Source organism: Cygnus olor, assembly GCF_009769625.2.
Source record: "Cygnus olor isolate bCygOlo1 chromosome W unlocalized genomic scaffold, bCygOlo1.pri.v2 SUPER_W3, whole genome shotgun sequence".
Lineage (NCBI taxonomy): Eukaryota > Metazoa > Chordata > Aves > Anseriformes > Anatidae > Cygnus > Cygnus olor.
Window position 1 is genome coordinate 9,470 of NW_024429074.1, and position 23,882 is coordinate 33,351.

Consider the following 23,882-nt stretch of genomic DNA (forward strand, 5'->3'; position numbering starts at 1 on the left):
AAATATATATATTATTTTTTTTATGGCTCACTTTTCGTGCTCCAATGTTTACAGCGTCTGGGGCACACCCAGCCTTTAGGGGCTCCCCCAGGCTGGGTGCCGAGGGGGGGCTGCTGCAGGGCAACCCCATGGGGACCCCCAATTTCCTAATGCAGAGTGGGGGGCAGCAGCATCCTAGAGGCACAGCGGCGGCAGGGGGGGGTGCGACACAGCCACAACCTTTCGGCAACCCGAGCCGCCGCTTGCGCAAGGCGGTCGGAGATAAATATATATATATATTTTTTTTTTCCTCTCCCGGAGCGACACGGTGTCTAGACGCCCACGTGATGGGGCCGGGGCCGGGCCGGGCCGGGGCTGTGCCGCTGCGCACTGCGAAGGCGCCAGAGGGGGGGGGACCGGGGGGGCGTGCGCGGCCGAGCGCGCAGGCACCGCCGCTCCCGGCTCCGCTCCGCCGGGGCTCCCCCGCAGCAAGGGAAGACGGAGGCGCTGGTGCGGGGAGGGCGCCTCTTCGCAGCCAGCGGAGGGAAGAGGAAAAAAAGGAAAAAAAAAAAAAAAAAAAGCAGGAGGAGGAGAAGGAGGAGGGGAAGGAAGGAAGGAAGATAGAGGAGGAAAAAAAATAATAATAATAATAAAAAAAAAAAGAGCCAGACGCGCCGGCAGCACGGAGAGGGTTCCCATGTAAGCACGGCGCCGGGGGAGGCAGCGGGTGGCAGCGGCCCCCCGGTACCCGCGGAGCAGCGCGGAGAGCAGCACGCTGCTGGGGAAGGAGGGACACAGCCCCACTTTTTTTTTTTTTTTTCTTCTTTCTTTCTTTTTGTAGCAGCCGGATCAAGACTCTGTGTGTGCGTGTGGATTAAAACCTTTGGGAAGAAGGAGGAAAACCCCAAACCCCGCATCAGGACGACCTGGGCTTTCAAAAGGGATACAACACTCTGGATGCGCTTATTCTTCTCTTTTGTGACAGATGCTTAAATCGATTCCGACGGCCGAATTTTAGGGTCGGTGGTGTGTTTTTGTTTTTTTTTTTCCTTTTTTTTTTTTTATCTCCACCGTTTGGGCTCGCTGTTTTCTTTTTAATTCATTCGTTCTGCCCCGCGTCGCATCCCTGACGCCCTCCACCCTTCCCAAGGTGGCGGCTTGATGGGAGCCGCAGCACCGGGGAGGCCGAGGATCCCCCGCGGCTCCAGGCGCTCTCCGCAGCCGCGTAGGGCTGCGCGGCGCCGGCCAGCCCAGCCCGCCTCCCCCCGCGCGATGCGCTGCGGCCCCGCGCTCTAAGTGGCATTTTCGCCTTCTTTCCTTTTTTCTCCGGGGGGCGAAGCGAGACAGAGAGACGGCTCCCCGCTCCTCTGGTTCTCTCGCTCTTCCTCCGTTTTTTGTCTCCTTTTCCTCGCACCCTTCGCGGCGGGCGGCGGAAGAAGCCGGCGCGGAGCCTGGCGCATGCCACAGCCCTCCTCGGCCCCGCCGCCTCCGCTTTCCCCCCGCCGCGACCCGGCTGCCGGCCCCTTCATGCGCGGCGGCCGACATGCCCGTTCTGTAGCCGGGGGCCCCTCCTCTCGTCCCGCATGTTCAGGACCAAACGCTCGCTGCTCGTCCGGCGGCTCTGGCGGAGCCGTGCCCCCGGCGGCGAGGAGGAAGCGGGCGAGCCCGGCGGGGCGGCCGAGGGCCGGGCGCATGCTGGCGGCGGGGGGCGCGGGTGCTGCCCCGGCAAGGCGGGCAGGGGCGGCCGGGCGGCCGCGGAGGCGGAATTGAAGGCGCTGACCCACTCCGTGCTGAAGCGGCTGAAGGAGCGGCAGCTGGAGGGGCTGCTGCACGCCGTGGAGTCCCGCGGAGGGGCGCGCACCCCCTGCCTGCTGCTGCCCGCCAAGGGCGACTCGCGGCTGGGCCAGCACTGGTACCCACTGCCCGTGCTGCTCTGCAAGGTGTTCCGCTGGCCCGACCTCCGGCACTGCTCCGGAGTCAAGAGGTTGTGCTGCTGTGAGTCGTACGGCAAGGCGCACCCCGAGCTCGTCTGCTGCAACCCGCACCACCTCAGCCGGCTCTGCGAGCTAGGTGCGGGACGGGATGGGATGGAGATTGGGATGGAGAAGGAGATGGGGATGGAGACCGGGATGAAGAAAGGGATGGGGATGGAGACCGGGATGAAGAAAGGGATGGGGATGGAGAAGGGGATAGGGATTGGGATGGAGAAGAGGGTGGGGATGGAGACAGGGATGGGGATTGGGATGGGGTAGGGAATGGGGTCAGGGATGGTGATCAGAATAGGATAGGGATAGGGATGGGGATGGGGACAGGGATTGGTATAGGGATAGAATAGGAATAGGGATGGGGATGGAGATGGGGTTGGGGACAGGGATGTGGACAAGGATGCAGCCACACGCCCTCCCTGCCCAACCCCCCCTCCTTTAACACCCCCCCCCCCCAACTAACTAACTGGGCAACGCGGCATTTTCTTTTTCTTTCTTTTTCTTTTTCTTTTTCGGGTTTGGGGAGGGGGCGGGGACCCCCCCGGCGCTGCCTGCCCGCCGCCCCGCGCGGTGCCGGGGGATTAGGGGCCGCCTGGCACAGCCGGCCGGCCCCGGCGCTGCCGCGGCTCCGGCGAGCCAAGGAGGCCCCGATCAGACAGCCCGAGCGGCAGATAGCAGGGAGACTGGCGCCAGACGGCCCCTTTTGTTTATCTGACAGCTAAATATCAAGGCAATCACCGCCTCGCTGCCCTGCCTCCAACCCCCAGAGCTAAGACAAACAGTTTTGCTAAAAGAATGCAACTGTTATCATAAGTTCCTATCTTTTTTTTTCTTTCTCATGGCTCTGCCTTTATTTTTCTCTGTACTTTTCTAATTCCAGAGTCTCCCCCTCCACCCTACTCCAGATATCCAATGGATTTTCTCAAACCAACGAGTAAGTGGACCTTTTTAAATGCAGGCTGCTGCCTTCAGATAAAAAGGGAGAACAGCCCTTTCTCAGGGAAAAGGTCTTTGTTACACTGATGCATTTCGCTTTTGGGCTACTTGGGTGCCGGGGCGCCTTCCGATCCCCCCGGAAGAACTGAGGTGTAATTTGTCTAAGAGAGGCATTGCACAAAGTCTGATTTTACGACTCTGCCAGGAAACTCGAGGAGGGATCATGGTGCGGCTCAGGCCCTCGGGCTGGCCTCGGGAGCGAGTGGTTTGGGAAGGCTGTGATGGGAAAAACACGAGGCTGGGGCTGCTGCCGGCTTCTCCCAGTCAGCAGCCCCACGGGGGCCATGCCCAGCCACGGGTGGCTCGCGCTGGTAATGGCAGTTGTGCAGCTCGCTCCTGTGCCTGTCCGGATTTTGTAGGAATTTGGGAAACGGTGCAGTTCGTGCAAGCAGCTCCTTGACAGCTGGGAGCCCAAATGAGACCTGACAGCTGGGCTTGGCGGAAATCTTGCTGTGTTTTAAGGGAGCCTAATCCCATGTTGTCAGGCTGAGAAAATTAGGAAGGGGTGTGTGTGTGTGTGTCAGAAAATTAGTATTTTTTTTTAGCACCATTCTGCATGCCTGTTGATTGTAACTGAATGTCAGGGTGCCAGGGGAGAAGCCCGTTTGAGGCTGGCACCAGCTCTTTTGCGGTTGTCTGCATAAACTCTCGGTTGGCAACGAGCTCGCCAGTGTTAGATAAATAGGGCTGGCACAGGGCAGGAGGAAAGGTGGGGAGAGTTGGAAGTGGGGTGAAGCCAGAGAGGGGCAGCTGCTGTCTCCCCAGGGATTAGCAGATCTGGAGCGCGGTGTCTTTGGGACAGTGCCCCCCTGTCATGCCTGGCAGCTGGGGGACAGCAGGGCAGGGAGTCAAAGACAGATGTGTTTCTGCAGACCAGCTCTGGGTCTTTTTTTTTTTTTTTTTCTTTCTGCCAGAAGAGCAGTTTCCCTAAAATTACTGCTCTGCAGTTTCTCGGGACTGTCTGCTGCTGGAGTCTGGATGAGTCCCATGGGACCGCCTCGGTGGAGTAAGTCTTTTCGTTTTCAGGCTGCCCTCAGTTGGTTCTTAAAAAAGGAAGGAAAGGAACCCCAAAATTGGGGTGCCTTCGGATGTCTGGGGTACCGTGGTGGGGTCCCATCCTGCCCAGTGCTCCCTTGGAGCACAGTGAGGCAGGACGTTGTAACACTGTAGACTTTTCCCCTCTGCAAACTCTTAGAAACAATAACAAGCCTCTCTATGCCATGTGGAAATAAGCAATGCTGTTTAATAAATGATTGGGTTGCAAAGCATGAAATATTTTGCCTCATTGTGAAAAAACACAAGATAAAGTCTGACGAATGAACGAGGGTATCGGGAGGAGGCTGAGCATCCCAAGCACGTGCTGCTCGCTGCTGGGTTGCAGAAGGGTTGTTCCGTGACAAGCAGTGAGGCCCTGCTGGGTCTCAAAGATTGGTGGGTTTGGGCAAAATTGTCATTATTTCACCTGCATGGTGGCTGGACAAGGGGGTGGTCACCCCAAAGCATGAGGTGTTTAGATTTCTTCCTTTGTTGCCCTTGTTTCTCCCCGGAGATGATCCCGGCATGGGACGCAAACTGCTCTGCAGAGGGTTCAGAGGATGCCTGCAGAGAGAGCTGCAGGAGAGAAGGGTTAACGACTGCCTTCAGCTTCCTGTAAAGATGTTAGGATAAATCTATTAGCAGGGTTTAAACATCCAATCTGCCTTTGCCAGGACCTCATTTTCAGTTAGTGGAGTGATATATTTATTCATTAGCAAGTGTTGACATAAGGTAGCAAAATGTGTGTAAACAGAAAAGCCGCAGAACATGAATGTGCCATTTCGAAAGGAAAAGTTATTCGGATCAGCCAATAGGAAGTGATTAATGCTGCCAATCGGAAACGCAGAAACAACTGGGTTACTCACCAAAAAGTCCTCCTTTTTTTCCTTTTTGAAAGACAAATCCATTTGGCAGTTAAACTGACTACCGGGGCGTGTAGGGCCTCAGCAGGCACCGCCGGAGCCTCTTGGTCTGTCAGCGCAGGTAACTTGCACAAGCTCAGGCTTTCCATGCACTTCCTCTGCAGCCCGTGCCGAGGCGGGGAGGGTTCCATGTCTGAGCATCCCTTCCATCCCCATGGCAGGGCAGGCAGTGCCGTGTGACCGACATTTCCCACCTGTACGTTCAGTAATGCTAGCCACGGCTGGGAGGGATGGTAGCTGGCGGTGTCCTGGCAAAGTGGTATGCTGGCAAAGTCCTTCACCTACCCGATGCATGCATCTTCGGATGCCGGTCCACCCCAGGGACCTTGGGTAGGAGCAGTGCCTCCACTTAACTTGGGCGACTTAGGAAAAAATGACAGTGCCAATGGAGCTGGGAATGTGCACCCAGTAGGAAACTTGTATTTTTCTATCAAACCAGATAGTGGTAATAAAAATATTTAGGTGCCTAGTGCCATGTCTTATAAGTGCTTCATGTGAACAGCCATACCTGTGCCAGCGCGGGGTCCGGCAGTGGTCACCAGTGTGCTCGGTGAAATTATGGCAAACGTCTTCTGGTGGCAGGGTGCTGGGGAGGCTGTGCCATTTGCCTGAGGAAAGCAGGGTGCTGGGGTCTGCTGCGGCTAGTGAAATGCTTCCTTGGCTTCTGTGTTGATTTGATGTTCGTATGCTTTTGGGGTTGGACTAGATGATCCTTAAAGGTCCCTTCCAACTCAAACTGTTCTGTGATTCTGATTCCCTGACTTTGCACAGAGCACAAAGGTCTGCTCTTGACAGACGTGTTACCTGCGGGCAGGCTGTAGGTGTGAGCCAGCTTGCTTGGATACATTCATCAAGGAGAAGCTGTAGGTGAGGACTTTGCTTGTTCCTTACCTGGGATGTCCCCAGGGGCTGGTGACAGTGGCTGGCATGTGGCTGAGCCCGCAGGGCAAAGCTGAGCTTCTGGAGGCGCATGGCAGCTCAGCGTCCCCTTGCCCCTGCAGGGGCTGCTGCCTGTGGCTGTGTTGGAAGTGAGAGGGACAGTGGTGCCCTCAAATAGTTCAAGCAGATATTCTGACCCACTGTTAAGTGGGACAGGAGCTGCGAGGGGCTGTCCCCGTAGCTCACTCATAGCCTTGCTGAGCCTGGCTCAGTGCTGGTTCTGCTGCGCAGCCATCCACGGCATCCTGTGGGCAGCTTTGGAGGGGCTTGGGCTGGGCTGGTGCTCACATGCTGTCGTGGTGGTGCCGGAGCATCCGAGGGCAGGAAACCTACTGAGGTTTTGCTTGCAGAGCCAAATGCCCACCTGTGGCATTGATTTTCATGGGAGTCAGAGGTTTGGCAATTTCCAGGAAACAGTCGGCACCTTGCAGGGTTGGGCTGGTAGCCACCAGGAATAATTGGACATCTCCGCAATGGTTTTATATTGCAGTAAGGGAATTGGGAGAGGAGATTCACAAGCAGTAGGCTTGTGTAAACCTCCGATCCGGCGACCTCTCCAGTGCCGAAAATAACACAAGCTTGAGTACCTCTTACTAGCAAGAGCCCTTGGCTAACGTGGGTGATAGGAAGAGTGCGAGGCTGGAACCAGCTGTGTTTTAGTACAGCCTGCCAAGGATTGTGTGAATTTTATGGAATTTTCCTCTTGCCTTCATCTCCGCTCAGGCACAGCATGCCCCTGAGCTCGTGTTGCATGCAGTAGTGACCAAAAAGCTGGAGTTTGCCTGTAGGAGCAGGGGACCGGTGGTGGCTTCTGGCTGTCACCACCTGGAGCAGGGGAAGCAGATGCTTGGGTGGCTTGGGATGGAGAGGCCCAAACCCTGAACCCAAAAGCTTCTCGTGTGTCACGGGAAACTGCGGACGGGACAGGTAATCTCACCCTGTCCCTTTGGTTGGTGGTTGGAGGGGTGGGCCCCATGGATGCACGCTGTGCTCCCAGGGGTGGCCAGCGGTGGGTGAGGTCTGCGGCAGCCGGTGGTGACAAAAACTGAATGGGGCAGTACAAGCTTAGACTGTTTGTGGCAACAGGGCAGTGAAGAGACTTTTCCGTTTCATTTCCCGTTCTGGTGAGTACAGGTGTTGACTGCATTAGGTGCATAAAGCTGCAATTTAAGCATTTTGGGAGCTCTGTCAGCTCCGTCCTAAGGAGGACAGCCTTGATTTCATTACCTGGTGACTTGGATGGAGAGGTGGCAGCCAGTCTGTAATATTTGCCGGTCTATAATCAGCCTGGGCTGGTGATTAAGTGCAGCACGGAGCCTTGACTGAGGCGATGAGTTAGGGTGGATGCATCTTGATGAACTACCATATTAATAATTGCTTCCTGTTAAACGCTTTGGAATGTGTGTTCCGCTCATGGTGGCGCTGGGAGCCTGCAAAGAATCGCATGTATACTGATTTCTTCTTCTTCTTTCCCTCCGCTGCAGCAGATTGTCCAGACTCTGTGCCTTCCTCCACTGAAACAGGGGGAACTAATTGTCTAGCCCCTGGGGGGCTTTCAGGTAAGACGCCTCTCGTTGACCTTACTTCTGCCCACAGGTCTCTCCACCGCACCCCTTTGGGTCTCCTCGGCCGAGGGTCCCACCTAGCTGAGAATGGGTGCGGGGGGGTTCAGGAATGCAAGTCGCTGAGAAAGGCATGCTCAAAGGGGGAGTTGGATTTCGTTTCAGTAGCAGCTTCGCTCACAGAGGATGTCTTGAAATCCCAGGCAAAACTGTCCCTCCCCGAAAGCCTGTATTTCCTTTGAACTCCAGCCTTACGCTCCATTAATTTCGGAGCGAGGCAGGAAGAGCTGTGTCGGGGAGGGTTGAATGATGTTGGCCGTCAGTTTGGTCGTATGCGTGGTTTATCGGAGCAGGTGTGGGTGTCCCTTGCAGAAGGGGTTGATGTCGAGCTGTCTGGCCCGGTTGGCGGCGGTGGCACCACTGTCTCATCCCTGGGACAAGAGCTGTGCCTGGGCACTGCTTCAGGCTTTGCTGGTTGGGGTAACCGGCACCCAAAGTTTCATGTGTGAGGCTCGGCTTTTAAAGAGTGTGCTGCATTTCCCTTGTTTTCCCACTTCCCACCTCCTTCAGCCATCATGGGATGGGGGTTCGGAGGGTGGCTTCCCCACCCCTCCTTGGGTTTTTCCAAGGTGCAAAGCCTCCACCAGCCCTTCTCCCTCCCCGGCCAGGTCAGTCCTGAGGCTAGGCTCTACGCGTTGGTGCTGCCAGGATGAAAGCAGTTGTGCATGCTCACTGAGTGTCTGAAACCACGTACCTGCATGTACTCGCTGATGTTGGAAGGTGCTCTCTTTGTTGGCATGTCTCCCTGATTTATGGTTTGTGAAGCAGTTATGCAGCTCATTGCCCTGAGACTGGAATTTCAGAAATATGTCACCAGCAGCCATGCGTGCGCACGGGTCTGCATGTCTCTCTCTCTCTCCAGGAATTGCATTTGGTGTGGATGTCTTTAAGTGAGCCTTGTTTGTTTTTCTTTCGGTTTAATATATACCTTGTCTGTTATTTGAGAGGGGAGCATAGTGTTTGTTCAAAGGCCCTAATGAGAATTAATCAAAGGGAGGGGGAGAGGGAATGGAGCAACTTGTTGCTGCGCCTTTTTTTTTTTTTAGCATTGTGGGATGTTGGGTTTTCCTTTTTTTGCCTTTGGAGCCTCTAGCTTTAGGGAAGGCAGGGAAGAAAAAACGGACTGGAAAAAGAAAGGAGACAAGGAGCAAAACAACACAATAAGGATGTTGTTAGATTTATTTTTTTTTCCTCCTGAAATATGCCCGTTGCAGAGGGGAGGAGAGAGTTCAGTTCCACAGGATACCACATGAAATACGCAGAGGAAGTACTCGCTTTTAAAAGGGGGCTTTCTGAAAGGTTCAGGCTATTGATAACATCTCGTCTGTCTGCTCTGCTTCTGAAGGGAAGGAGGGAGGTGGGGGCCAGGGCTGCAGGAAATCAGTCAGCTCGCTCCGAAGGGCGGTGGGAAGGGAGCTCCAGCGCTGTGCCTTGGGGCCAGGGGCTGCTCCGAGGAGCTGCATGAACAGAGCCCCCCCTGCCCCCAAAAGAAAGCACCGTCCCCCCTCCAAGGGCATTTTTTTTTTATTTCATGTGATTGGATTTATTTTTCTTCTTTTGGTTATCAAAGGTTTTCCCCCCCCAAAAGCCTGGAAACAGAACCTTTTATGATCATTGACCACTCTTTTTCCTCCACAAATGTAATTGTAGCCATTTAGTTTAATGAGGAGCTGATAGGAGAGTTGACTCACGGAGGGATACGGTTAGCTACACAAGCTATGAAACAAAGCCAAATGCTTCCACATGAAAGAGCATTTGTTTTGAATTTGGTCTGATTTACTGGCATCTCCACTCCGTGCACAGAAGTGCAGCGCTGAAAATTCCCAACTGGAGAAACCCAGTCGAGAAAGGAAAATAAATGCAGTTTGCAGCATTTCTCTAAAGCTAACCTTCTCCTTTTTTCTTTTTTTTTTTTTTTTTCCTGGCATATTTTAGTTAGCAGAAGAGTGCATGTGAAGAGGGCATTAATGAGTCAGGGTGTGCTTGGAGCGCTTCACCTCAGGGATGGGCGCTCATCTGGGTTTGGGAAGGTGCGGGCCACAGAGGCCTAATGGAAAACCCATCCTCCAGTCTGCCTTACAAAAGCTTTAAGAAAAGCCACAAGACTCCCATTTCTGTCAGTTCAGAAGCTGAGGAGGACGTGGTGGAGGGATGGTGGCCGTGTAGATCTGTAGCACCATGGGCGCCTGGAGTGGTTGCTTTGGGCAGCAGATGCCCATGTTGTAGTCACGTTCAGAACCAGTAGGCTTGGCCTAGCTTCTCGAAGGCAGACGGGTAGGTTTGGTGAGGCAGATCACTATCGACACGGAGAATTTGGGCAGCAGGCCAGCCCAGGGTCGACATCCATTCTGGCAGGAAAACTGCATGGGGCTTTGAGAAGACGAGGGCGTTGTCAGAGGAGCATGAAGAAGGGAACTGAAGCGAGGATCCTTTGATGAAGGGAGCCGCAGGTCTGGCTGCCGGCAGGGCTGCTTTCTCCTGGAGGCCGAAGGCAGTTTCATTAATGAATACCAGAGGTGCTGGGAGAGCAGAGGCAGGAGGAGGTGGGAGGGCATGTGGCATGGCACAGCATGGCACAGCATGGCATGGCCAGGGTGATGGATGGAGAGCGGCATCTGCAAGTGTTTCCCCCGCACAACCACCAAGCTGAGCTGCTCCTGCCCTGCCTCCATGAAAAAAAAAAGGGGAGGGGAGCCTAAAGTCAAAATGCAGTCACGGGGAGTCCCCCACAAAGGGACGGGCATCCCCAAAATGCTCGGGGTGACCTCCTGTGTAGTGGAGTTGTGCTTTGACGTCATCAGTGACAGCGTGTGGAAGGGGGCAGAGTGCGAGGGATGGGGACCCAGCCACACGACACCTCTGTGACCTAGCCGGCTTAGTTATAAATGGGGGGGGAAGAAAGAAAAAAAAAAAGGGTGGGGATGAGGTTTGTTCCAGAGGTCAAAATCAGAGCAGAGAAGCCCATGGAGCCTGCATGCAGCTTGGCTGGATATTAATGCAGTGTCGGCTCATCCTTGACCCTGTGCCATTCCCCTCGCCTCTTCTCAGGGCACCTCTGCTGTCTCTCCCCATCTGTCCCATCCTCCAGCTCATGTCCCCCACCTTACTACCACATATCTCTCTTTATTGTTATCGGTGGTCACTGTGTGGGTAAGCCAGGGTGTCGCCCACTGAGGTGGTTGTGTTCAGGTGCTACCAGCCCAGGTCCTTTGTATCCCTGATGTGGTCGAAGCACAGAGAAAAAATATCCCATTGGAGATAAAAATTATGTCTCTAAATAGGAGACAGCGTGGTTTTTCCTATGTTCTGAGCTGACCTGTTCCCAGCAGATGTGTTTGGTTATGACTGTGCTTTCAAACAAGCAAAGCCGCACCCAGAGAGCCCGGGGGTGGCCAGTTGTGCGATGGGTACAACCCATGGAGCAGCTCTGCTCCAGGAGCCATCTGACAGCGCTGGCTGGTAGTGGGGTGGTGCTGGGTCTCCATGGGATGTGGACACAGCGTCCGCCTGTCCTGGACATGGACATCTCCCTCTTCCAGCCCTGCTGGTGGCTCTTGGCCGGCGCAGGGTTGTGGTGCCCATGGTGGGTGAGAAGGCAGCTCTCCTGCGGGACAGCTGAATGGTGCTGGATCTGCCAGCAAAAAGAAGCTCTCCAAGAAACCCAGACCGTGATGCAGAGAAAGCAAGATGAGCTGGCTCGTATCCTTGCCACCTCCACCGCTTTTTTTATATTTTTATTTGGGGTTATTCATAAAATACCAAAGGCAAGAGTTTACTCAGCCTTCAGCCTGCGCTTGGCAGCGCCTGTTGACTCGCCCGGACTTTGGAGTCGCCTCAGAGCCTCCCGCAGCCAGCGGACATCACGTGATGGTGCTGGGTGGGTGCCAGCCCAAGCCTGCCGTGGCTTGAGGCTGGGTGAGTGCAGACTCAACCTCTCCCTCCCACCTCCTCTGCTCAAGGAGTGCGCTGGAAAGATGGGGAAAGACCTGGAAAGTTGGTTGGAGGCTGGAGAGGCACCAGCGTTGCTCACCTGGGAACGGACCGTGCCGGGTCTAATGGGCCGCTTTCACAGACACAGACACAGACACAGACACAGATTTCTAGGTTGGAAGAGACCTCAAGATCATCGAGTCCAACCTCCGACCTAACACTAAGTACTCCACTAAACCATATCGCTAAGCTCTACATCTAAACGTCTTTTAAAGACCTCCAGGGATGGTGACTCCACCACCTCCCTGGGCAGCCCGTTCCAATGCTTAATAACCCTTTCGGTAAAGAAGTACTTCCTAACATCCAACCTAAAACTCCCCTGGCACAACTTTCGCCCATTCCCCCTCGTCCTGTCACCAGGCACGTGGGAGAACAGACCAATCCCCACCTCTCTACAGCCTCCTTTAAGGTAACTGTAGAGAGCGATAAGGTCGCCCCTGAGCCTCCTCTTCTCCAGGCTGAACAAGCCCAGCTCCCTCAGCCGCTCCTCGTAAGACTTGTTCTCCAGACCCCTCACCAGCTTGGTCGCCCTTCTCTGGACTCGCTCGAGCACGTCCATGTCCTTCCTGTAGCGAGGGGCCCAAAACTGAACACAGTACTCAAGGTGCGGCCTCACCAGAGCCGAGTACAGGGGCACAATCACTTCCCTAGACCTGCTGGCCACACTGCTTCTTATACAGGCCAGGATGCTGTTGGCCTTCTTGGCCACCTGAGCACACTGCTGGCTCATATTCAGCCGACTATCAACCAATACTCCCAGGTCCTTCTCTGCCAGGCAGCTTTCCAGCCACTCATCTCCCAGCCTGTAGCTCTGCTTGGGGTTGTTGCGCCCCAGGTGCAGGACCCGGCACTTGGCCTTGTTGAACTTTTCCTTCAGGTTTGATTCAGCTTTGCTGCAGAGGCACTGCGTGACGCTGAGTGACATTTCATTATGGAATAGCGGGCAGGCCTGGAATGTTTCACTGTGCCTCTGATCCCCGCTGGTATCTGCTCGCCGGGGAGAAGCACCTTGCCTAAACCCACAGTTATTTGTGAGCAGGTCCCTCCGCTCCCCCTGCTGCAAGCAGGATCCCGAGTGGCTTCTCCGGCCCAGCCATGGCTGTGCTTTCCTGTTCCCAACCCAGTCCATGCTTTCCCATTCCCAACCCTTCTTCCACCTCCCTGTAGTACAGAGTTTATAACCTCCTGTGAAATGCCTTTATTTACAAATTGGCATCCTATTATAATCTGAAATTGAGACATCTTCCTGTGTAGCTAGGATTGTATATTTGTTCCAGGGATAAACAATTGCTTGGGATTTTTTTTTTCAAATCACTTATTCTGGGTTTATTTTTGAGCATATGGCCCTTCAATTTTTTTTTGGTTGCTTCCAATGCCTCTCGCCGTTGCACCCTTTCCTTCCGAGCCTTGCTGCGGAGCAGTTTGTGAGCAGCGTGAGCCATCATGCCTGGAGCAGCTCCCCAAAAAGCACATCCCCATCCTCCGAAGGACAAGGCTATCAGGGGTTAACGCATGGATGACAGTGCTGGAGCCTCTGGAGCGGAGCAGGCTGCCTGCCAGACTAGGAGCCTCGCGGCTGCCTCGCACATCATCTGACCATGGCAGAGCATGGCCGGGCCAGCGGCACGGGGAGGGGGGAACTGGTGCTTGGCAGCAGCCCCACGGCTCTCGGCCCCTTGCCTCCTGTGGGCTTTTGAAGTGGGCTCTCACCCTGGGGGCTGCCCAAAAGAGAGTGGGACCTGTTGAGTAGTTGCTTTGAACTGCTCCGGGGCCCAGGGAGGAGTTTCGGTGCTAGATGTTTAGATGTTTAGATGTTGTCCCAGGAGGGGTTAAAAGCCAAGCGATGGCAGGAGCCCTCAGCCCATGTCACTCCATCCCCCTTCCCAGCAATGATCCCTGCTTGATCCATTTGCGTCGGCACCCTGGGATTTTTCCAAGCAAACGGTGCCTTGGGAGCAGTCGGCAATAAAATGCAAAAGAAATCCCGCCGCGAGCGACGTCTGCGTGGTGTCCGGGGAGGGTCGCTGCCTCTTACCTTGCTCGTCGTTGCCACACCGAAGGGGTTTGCGGCTCATTTCAGTTTCAGGCAGCTGGCTTTTGGGCCACTGGGTTTTCTCCCGCAACCTGGGGCTTTTGAGGGCAGGAATGAGAGTAGAAAGGTGAATTTGGAAGCTCGGTGCCAGGGAGGGGTGTGCCTGCAAGTTTGCCGGAGAGCAATCCAAACCGCTATCTGCTTGCAAAATAAAATGTACCAATAAGCGCCGGAAACCCGATCACTGGGGACATTTAAAACTAGACAGGACAAAAACACTCGTACGGGAGCAGTCCTGAGCTGGCAGAGACGGGGCCTGAATCTTTTCCATCTACGCTGTCTGTGATCGGGTATCAGTTACACTATAGGAACAAGTAATATTAACCACATGCATTTACCCACTGTGGGGATGGGGGGACACAGCGTGATGCTGTTTCTAAATACGGAGCCCACGAGCACCAGCATTGGAGCATTGTGGTGGGGGGAAAATGGGGTGTGCACCGTCCGGGGGGGACAAATACGGGGAATATGGGATGCACCGGCCCCCCTGGAGCCGTGCAGGAGGCAGGTGGGCTGACGGCCGCGCTCGGTGGGTACCATATGAGGCCAGGCGTGGGTCAGTGCCAGCCCCACCACTGTCCCCGGCAGGACTGAATGACCCACGCCACAGCCTGGCCACCTGCCTACTGTCACAAAGTAGCTTCCTTTCCAGTTTATTTTCAGCGCCAAGATATTATTAATTGCTGATGCACGCTCTCTGTTTTAGTGGCGGCGCGCAAAGAAAGGCGAGTTCAAGTTGACCCCCCCCGCCCTTGCTTTTTGACGAAATCCCTTTGTTTTGCCTGCACCTGGCTGAGGATGGGCTGCATGCCGCCAGTGCAGTGCTGTGTCCCACCGCTCTTGAGGAACGGGGCAGCACAAGCAGCGCGGCCTCATCCTGCGTGGTGCGGGGTCCAGCAGGATGGGAAGGTGCTCAGCATCGCACAGGATGTGGCGAGGGCTTGTGATTAGCCTTTTTTTTTTTCTTGTTTTTGTTTTAAACTTTTAATAAAAACAGCGTGCTGGGTGTGTTGGGAAAGCGGTGCTGCCCATCAGGCTGGGGGGCGGTGGGTGACCATGGTACTGGCAGCCAGGCTGCCACTTTCTCCACTGATTAATTTATTTTATTTTATTTTATATTTTTGGCAAGAAAGGAGCGGTGCATCCTTGCGCAGGGAAGGCTGGGGCTTCTCTCTGTGCTCCAGACCCACACAAAAGCTGCTCCTCCCGGCCCTGCCTCCCGGGGGACATGCAGGTGGCCCCTGGTTGAGGAATGGAGAAAGAAGGTGACGAGGTGTGCCCCAGGATGCATTGCTCATGGCCAGCCATTCTCTCCTGTTGCTTTTATTTTTATTTTTTTAACCCTTTTTTAGGTAGCCTTTTAAATCTGTGGTGATAACTTTCACCCTGTTAACAGGAAACATTGGGACAAGACAGGAAATTACATCAGTCTTTTATGAGGAAAGAGCCAAGAAAAAAAGAAAAAAAAAAGAGATACAAGAAAATGTAGTTTAGTGAAGGGGAAGAAAGTGCCGGGGGAGGAGGAGAAAGAGAAGAAAAGGAGAGAAAAGGAGAACCCCCCCCAATCTTGTGGGGTCCACCTTTCAGAGGGAGGCAGTTCGAGTGCTTTATTTTATTTTTATTATGCTGAAAAATATTTTAACAGCAGGGTCACCTTTGCCTGAACGTTACGCTCGGCCGTGCTTCTTGACTTACTGAAGAATCTTTTCATGACTTTTCTCAGCTTCCTTCCCCAAACTGTGAGGCCTAGGAAGCTTTTGGCTTGGAGACTAATTTTGATTTGGCTGCTCAGCCCTCAAAATTGTTCCCCACCCAGTGTCATTATCCTGGTTTTAGCTTGAAAAAAAAAAAAAAAAGAGCAGCTCTGTAAGGGCTGGCTCAGCCCTTCTCTACCCTTTTAACCTCATTACACAAAAAGTGTCGCAGCTCCAGCTCCCATCCCTGTTCCCTGGCTCCTGCCATGCCCCGGGCTCTTTCAGGGCTGCCAAAGCCCCGGGGGGTTTGCAGGATGCTGGAGGTGTCCCCGGGTGCAGGGCTGGAGCGCGGCTCCCTCCCTTGGGGCTCCTGTCCCCAGTGGTGCGCAGAGACTGACCGTGGCTCATTTCTTGCCCATTTCCCCCCATTCCTCTTCAGTCTCCTCTCCTGGTTTCTGCTTGCCACTGTGCATGCCCACAGCCACCATCATGCCCGTGCCCTTCTTCATCCTCGAGGACAGAGCAGGTGCTGGGTTTTGGCGACTGAAGGCTCAGTTGCCTCTCCCTCACTTTCTAGTGTAAATCACTGGCCCCCAGCATGCCCACATGGCTTTCCAGGGCTTTTCCTTCCTATCGGGCAGGTGGGCAGGCAGATTTCTGCATTAAGCTACTCGCTCAGGAGCGCTCCAGCTGCTAAGCCTTCGGAGTATTGTTGCAAATATGTACATATATGTGTACATAATAAGCGAGCAGGAGTCTATGAATGGTAATTTTCTTTTTGAATAGATTTTGTTTGTAGAGCTGCCAATGCTGATTAAATAAGCACTGGCTCGCAGCGGCGAGCGTTGCGGCGGCGTGGCTCCATGGGGCAGAGCTGCCCCACACCCCGGCAGTGCCGCCACCACGCCCATCCCTGCTGTCCCCTCCTGCTCAGGTGCTCCTTAACCTCCAAAACGGGCTGATTTACGGCTGAGAAACCCAGGTACCGGGGAGGTGGTGAAAGTTCAAACATCCTCTGCTTTTACAACCAGTGGAGTTGGCTCCGGCCCTGGTGACTCGTGCTGATGAAACCGATGGCTCTGGCTTAGAGATACTAAAAATTCCCGGGCTCTGCCACCGAGGGGGAGCTCCTGCCCAGGCCACCCGCGCTTTGATGTCTGCCGTGAGGTTGGCAGTGCAGGGAGGTGCCGCAGCTATCTGCAACAGGGCCTGCAGGAGAAAAGAAAAAGGCAGCCCCGCTGCGGGGCACTGAGAAAGTGGGGGGCGAGGTGGGGTGCAGCTCGGCCGCCTGGTACAGCCACTGGGAGCCCCGCGGCTGGGTTAGGGCACCCCGCGCCTCCCCAGGCCAAGTGGGTAAATAACCCCATAAAGCCGTGCTGCGAGTGGCAGCACGGGAATCGAGAAACAGCAGTTTTATTTGAAAAAGGAGTCGGGAGCCTGAAGTTGCATCACTGTGTTTGAACTGATGAATTCATTTTCTTTGGAAGCCAGGCTGAGACTTTTTAGCTCATTATAAGGAACAAACTCATAAATCTCAGCACGGAGAGGCCTGTGGTTTTTCTGTTCTCTGTCACAGCCCCGCAGAGCGAGCGTGGAAAATGTGTCGCGGGTGTCACCAGGCTGGTGTCACCTGGGACGGCGCAGCAAGGTGATTTTGGGGGCAGAAAGCAAGCATTTTGGGCTGGGGGAGATGCACCGATGCGTGGCAGCAAAGCAGGGCTTCTCCTGGGCTGGTGAGGATGCTGCCTCAAGTGTCCCCTGTGCCACCATGCTGCTGGAAGAAGCCACCTCCTCCAGGAGCAAGCAGCTTTTTGGAGCTTTTCACCTGGGTGTTGCTTGCTTTATAGCTCGGGGCAAAGCGCCGAAACCTCCGATGGCCCTGGCGCTCCGTCTGCGAAATGGGGGTGCCAGCTCCGCCGGAGCGCCGTGAGGGTTAATTACTTAATGAACGTAATATTCTCTATAACTGCTCAGCATTATTAATCCAGAGCAAAGCGAGAGGCGAGGGGAGGGGTGTGTGCGTGACGGGGCAGCTCCTCTCTTGTGAACTCCATCCAAGTGCCCTTTGCCGGCCCTTGGGCGCTTGGCTTGCGCCCTGCCTGGGGGGCACCGGCCAGGGGGGACTGTGCCGTCCGTTTGTCTTGTCCACGGCGATCCAGCCCCGGCATGCCTGCGCGCGAGTAGGCTTTGCTGCATGCTCTTAGGAATAGGCGTGATTAGATTATGAAGGCAGACAGAAGTAATGATTAACTTTTTCAGTCTGCATGCTGTCTCCAGTCTGGCGCTGGGTGTTTTTTTTCCCCCTAAGTAGGCCCTGGCCCCGAGTCGACAGGGTATTAGGTTGTAAAGAAAGACAGAAGGAATGAAGGCAGGGAGGGGAAGGGAGGGAAGAAGGGGGCGCGTTTTCCATCAGATCCGGGAATGGAATTTATTGGCAGGAATGCAGTAAATGCTCCAAATGCCATCCCAGCTAAACAGTTTTCATAATTGTTATGGAGTGGGGCCGTGGGGGGCACATTGGGCATGAAAAGGACTTTTGTTCCAGCCGTGCTTTTCCATGTTTTACATCCCTGCGAGAAGCCTTTCCCTGCCCTCCAGGAAAGAGCTCTGCACAGGATGGGTGGTGGTCTTTTTTTTTTTTTTTAGGGAAATGTCTGTTTTTGGTCTTGTAATAGCTTTGGGGAGAATTACAGGTCAGTGTGTTGCAAGGAGAGGATTTTTTTTCATTATGGAAATGAGAGCGGCAGTGATGCCCCGTGTGTGTGTGTGCGCAGAATGCACTTAGGAAAAAATCGTAGCACACTTCTGGGTATTAGGTATCAGTTTGGAAATACTAGCTTAGTATGCATCAGTTTTTATTAAGGCCTTTACAAGCCCTTTAACATGTAACCCACATAGCTACATGTTGTCAGTGGGGAGAATAAAACGTGGAGAGCCGTGGCTTTCCTGGGGGCTGCATCCCTGCTTGCTGGGGCATCACCGGGACCAGATGGCAGCGACCGTCTTATTGGTTGAGCTGTGCTTTTATTTTGAATTGCAAAAGCCTTTCAAGGTCTTCATCTCCCAAAACTGAGCTCTGAGGGCTGTGTTCAGGAGGGCCGTGACCCCGCAGCTTGCGGGACCTGGTGGCCTCTGATGGCTTTGGTGGCAGTGGTGGTGATTTATCCCCACGCTGAGAGGGTGATGGGCAGGTTGCTGTCACCGGAGAGGGGATTTTGGCAAGCTCAGCCTCGGGTCTGCTTTGCGTGGTTGTAACTCGGGAGCCCTTTGTGTGCTGGTTCCTCCTTCTCAGGTTTCTGGTTCAGCTCTGGGGTGAGCTGAGGTGGAGAAGGGGTGTGCCCTGCTGAAAGCCAGGCAGGGAGGCGTTTGTTCATCACCACCGCCATCTGGGGCCGGGACCAGCCCTGAGTCACTTGGCGGGTGCATGGCACCGCTAAGGCTTGCTGGGGTTTCCTGTGTGTTCAGGAGGAGCCTCTGAAATCTCCTGAAACCTCCCTGATTGTCCTTAAAATGGGATCACACAGACTTGTATGAAATGCACGCAGACAGGGTGCAGGGACACGTGGGAGCGAGGGCAGGGGCTGTGGGAGCATCCAGGAGCAAGCTGCTCCTCCAGGGAAGTGTCCCTGCCACCTGGGAGGAGAGCAGTGGGGATGTGTGGTAAAAAAGGGGTCTGGGAGGGGTTTGCATTAGGACTTGGGGGGCTCCGCATGCAGCATCTGCGACCTCGTGCTTAACCACAGCGCACAGCCCACCCGGCTCCCGCACGTTGGGCAGGATTTCTCTTTTCCTTTTGGTCTTAAAATCCCCCAGGATATTTCCCCCCACCCCGGGAGGGGTCTCCCCTGTCCCCCTGGAAGGCCTCCTTCTTCCCACCCCATCACGGGCAGGGCTTGGTGAGGCGCAGGGGGAGGGATTCCCATTCTGCCGCTTTCTGAAAAAAGGGAAAAGTTTCCCACACCTTTGAGGGGTGCAGAAAGAGAGGCAGATAAAGAAGGTTCTTTAAATTAAAGCTTCAAAAATAATTAGACTGACTGTATACTAAACAACAGCAAAGAGGCCCATTTACTGTAAATATTATGAATGGATTTGGCTGGCTTCTTCATCCCCACCCTTCCTCTAAGGCTTTTCTCTGAGCTGAGCTGAAATTCGGCCTTCAGACAGCACGGTACTCTATAATTTGCATGGCTGATGAGGCCCAAAGCCTGGTACAGAGGAAACTGGAGTCAGCTGGCTCCTCTCTAACCGCTGGAGACAGGCTGACAGGCATTTTTGGTGTGTGCATGTGTATTTTTTTTCCCCCTTGCAGCTGCAGCAGACTCAGACGGGTGGCTGCAGCCTTGCTGGCTTTTAAAGAAAGTGGGCACAATAAAGGTTCTTCTCTTCTTGGGTAATTTTTAGCCGTGGTAATTGATTAATCACCGTAACTAGACAGTAGCAATGACTAATAAGATGTTTGTGAATCAAATTTCTGGTTTGGTGAACTCCATGAACCCAGCAGTTTCACTTCGGTTCTTTCTTTCCTGTCCCCGCTCCCCACTGTCCCATGCGTGTCCGCACCTGGCTGCGAATCACGCTGTACTCCTCACGCCTCGGCTGCCCTCCCAGCCCTGCCTTCCTTCTGCCACACCGCTGCCCACCCTCGGGGCTTTGTAGCAAACCCTTCCTCAGTTTGCTCTTGTGCCCCATCCATGAATTAAGCCCCACGGTTTGGGGCTGGGTGCCAGGTTGGGCACCCCAGGAGAAGGCTGGCCCAAGGTGCCACCATGCTGGGCTGGAAACCGTAGGGGATGTCCTCGGGGACCTGCTATCTCCTCTTCTCGCCATCCAACCCCACCTCATTTTGGTGCTGATTTCACAAGGGGGTTTTGCAGCCCTGCTGGAGGTGATGGGAATTCCTGCTCGGGTCCCCAGAGGATGCCTGGACTGAGCAGAGCACTCCCATTAATGCAGGGGAGAGCCACATCAGTCACTGCTAAACGGGTCTGAACCAAAGCCCTGGTTACAAACATCAAACACCATTACAATCCCGGACTCCTTCCCATGGTGGCTTCTGCCAAATTTTATCCCCTGCATCCCCATCAGACTCAAAAGACTTCAAATCTGTTCACAGTGACTCGGCTTCTAGACACCAGCCCTTAGAAAAATGGACGAACGGAGTGCAAAGGCTTTCCACCCTTCCCCAGGCAGTGAAGATGGCTTGTGATGGAATAGAAAGTTGGGGTTTCACCAAGAGAATAGAGATTTTCATTTTCCAGGCAGGGAGATTTCGTGTTGCTGTTGGTGCCAAAGTAAAGTTTTTGGGGAAAACTCAGGACATCAATTTTTACTCAAGGTTGACTTATTTTGAGGAGCAAGGAGACATCTAAGTGATTGGGTGGGCAACTTGCTAATGAATTAAAGAAATAATTTTAAGGCTCTTTGGCCAGCATGGTTACTGTATAGGTTGAGTAATAAGAAACTGCCTAATTAGACATAGACACAAAATTAAGGTCTAGCCTGTCGATCCGCAGATTAAGGACTCTGTAAGTACCTACTGACAGGATGGGCTGTAATGGCTCCTAAAGAGATGTTATGGTCTATCATGTCAATAATCCACAGATTAAGGGCTCCCTAAGCAAGTGTTGACGTGACCGACTGTCTTTGGAGGCTCTCGTGCTGGCAGGGGGCACATCCCTGGGGTTATTTTCTCTGCAAACAACAGGAGTTGAGCACTTGACGATCCCCTAAATTAGCCTTTCAGAAATCATCCGAGCCATCAAAAGCAGGGGAGCGAGGAAGCCGGAACTGTCTCGCCCTGGTGTGCAGTGAGATATAAAAGGTTTGGGGCAAACATTCCCATGGGTGGTGTCTGCAGGCTGCCCACAAGCTCCAGTAAAGGCACAAAGACCCTTTTCTACAGCAGGGTACGCCCTTTAATTTGGATTTTTCTTTGCTTTTGCAAGGCATACCCGGAAATCTGGCTTTGAAGGTTTTTTCTGGACTTGTTTTTTTTTGTTTGTTTGTTTGTTCCCCCACCCAAGGACCCTGTGAATTACCCAAGAGATTAGAAGGGAGGTGACATTTCCCTGTTTCATGCCTGTTTGTCTTCGCTTTGATTAGCTCTGTGGTTGCACATCATGCTCACTGTTCTCCTCACCTTGATGCAGTTCCTGGTCCCTTCTTGAATAATAGTTCAGTCACGTGTTTTTCCTGAGATCCTGCAAAAAGGTACTTACAGTGACATGAGGGGCAAAATTGCAACTGCAGTGCCCCGAGCTGGTCTGGGAGACTCTCAAGAAAACACAGAGGAGCATGCAAAAACCTGTGCAGAGCCAACATGAACCACTCCTGGCATTTTTTAAAGTGTATTTGCTCGTAAAAGGGGAGGCTATAATCAGTTGTGGCAAGTACATTTGCATCCAGCTCGTGGTGCTGCACGCAGTGAATTTGTATGTGAACCATGAAAGCCTTGCACCTTTTACGCAGGATTTACTGCCTGCTTTTGGGTGTGTGGGAAGAGATCTTGCAGGCAGTGGCCGCCTTTTCTCCGTCTCCATCTCAGTGAGCAGAAAAAGATGGGGGGCACGGCTCTGCCCCGCGCTCGCAAAAGCCACTTAAGGTCAGCCAAGAGAGATTACGGCGCGAGATGCGCTGAACTCGGTCTCAGCCTTGGCCCTTCAGCGCTCGGTGCATGTGGACTTTAATTTATCCACCGCCTCTGCCTATTCACGCTGGGTTGTCAGTCATGGATGCAGGGTCACCACCGCGAGTGGCTTGGCGAGGGTACCCAAAAGAGGAGCCCTTCATGGCCTTGCCAGGGGAGGTGATGGCATGGCGAGGTTGGGTGGGAAATCCCAGCCCAGGCCTCCCAGAGGAATGAAGGAGGGGAGGACATGTGATGGTGGGAAGCTTAGGAAGAGCACCAGGAGACCCTGCAGGGCGAAGCTGCTGTTAAAAAGAATCAAGACATGTAAATCTCTGTGGTTAAAACACTTCTGCAGTCAGATAATTTAATTTACTTGTAGTCCTAATATCACTGATAAAAGATCCAATTACAGGCATTTAAAAATCTAATCAGGAGCGCTGTTGTATTCCCATTTTCAGCTAAGAGCTGTTCCTGTCACAGATTCCAGTGACGATCTAGATAGCTCCTGACTGGATCAAATGGGAGTAGTCCGGGTGGGTAAGATAGCGCAGTGTGTGCTCAACTTGCTGTTTTCCTTAGAAGTCGGTTGATTACAGGAAAACCTTTAGCTATGTCAAAACAAAACAAAGCAAAACAAAAGATCCCCTTCACACCTCCCCCCTGATGTTTATGAACTTGGCACCAGGACAAGGCTGAGATCTGAAAACCCGCGAGAGGCTTTGCTGGCCGCAGTGTTGCTGCCTCTGGGCAGAGCCTGGAAGAAGTACACAACTTTTGGAGGAGAGAGAAAGGGGGACCCGCTCTTTCTTCTCCTCCACTGCCAGGCAAATGCTGTGAGCAGCAGCGAGTGCTTGGTCTCTGTCTTCTGCAGGGCTCGGCTTTTGCAACGGCTTCTAGCACTCCTAATACCAACTCAGAGGGTATTAAGGGCTGGATAGATGAACTGGAAAACATGAAAACATCTAGTGATGAACAGGAGGGATGGAGAGGGCCGATGCACATTTTTAAACCAAAAATTATGTTCAGTGTATTTTTTTTCAATACAAAATGGCCTTTAAAAAAAAATCAGACAGAAACCTCTCCTGAAATTAGCTGAAATGGCTCAGTTCCTGAATGAAAAAGAACTTTTTCTTCCTGGTCCCCTCATAAAACTGACAGAACTCTGAAAGAAAAAGTACAGCTGCAGGTGACACGGTTTCATCATCCCGAAGCTGTTGATGTGTCGAGGAGCAAAGCTGCTTCACAAATTCCTTGCTGCTTCCAGCGCAGCTGTGATGTGAGGTGTGAGTCTTCTGCTGCATCTCGCAAAAACCAAGCACAGGGCTCTTCCTGGGGCACTCAGGTCCCTCTGTGGAGTCAGTCTCCCTCACCCACTTTCCTCCATGGTGCCAAAGCAAGAGAAACCCTGGCTCTGGCCTTTCATTGAGCAGTTTTAGGCAGGACTTGACAACTGCGAGTGTCAAGGCAGGCGGTGGGAAACCTCACAGTCTGTCGAACTGGTTTGCATGTTGGAAAGGAGCTGGGGTGATGCCTTCGTGGAGCAATGCTTCCTTCCCCTGGGATGGGCTGGTAGAAGTCAGGATGGCCCTTCTGGAAAGTTTAGAGGGTGTCATCTGGCTTGGTAGAATAAATGAGAAAAAAATGTGGTTTTCCGTGGGAATGTGGTGCTGAGTCAACAAAATCTTCTTCAAAGACATCGGCACCAAACTGCTGAGAAATGTTGCCCCCAAAAGTCTGGGGTGCCACACTGTTGCCTTGATTTCACCCCTCCATGCAGAAACGTGCTCTGCTTCAGCCAGTGGTTCTCTGTAGACGTGACTATGAGTGATCAATATGACTAATTCTCCAAATTCCTGCGGGCAGAGGCTAGCTTTCTTTTCAGTTATTTTTTCTTTACAATAAGTTTGCACAATGCACTGGGGGGCCCTTGATCCTGATGGGGCCACTAGGCAGGCTGCCTTGCAAACCATAGAAATAATAATAAACTAACGATAGCAGC

The 23,882-nt window shown here is 53.4% G+C and overlaps 1 protein-coding gene across 2 annotated transcripts in view; it reads left to right on the forward strand.

Moving 5' to 3' along the window:
- The first annotated feature begins 425 nt into the window (after nucleotides 1-425).
- Nucleotides 426-23,882, forward strand: part of LOC121062952 (mothers against decapentaplegic homolog 7-like) — a 28,480-nt gene continuing 5,023 nt past the window's right edge. Inside the window, exons 1-4 of one of the 2 annotated variants that reach the window (XM_040543256.1) lie at nucleotides 426-678; nucleotides 821-2,049; nucleotides 2,845-2,898; nucleotides 7,342-7,416. In XM_040543256.1, the coding sequence (XP_040399190.1) occupies nucleotides 1,563-2,049; nucleotides 2,845-2,898; nucleotides 7,342-7,416 (616 nt within the window). In that variant the 5' untranslated portion in view covers nucleotides 426-678; nucleotides 821-1,562. The remainder of the gene's footprint in view (nucleotides 679-820; nucleotides 2,050-2,844; nucleotides 2,899-7,341; nucleotides 7,417-23,882) is intronic. The other variant, XM_040543257.1, reaches the window with a different exon arrangement.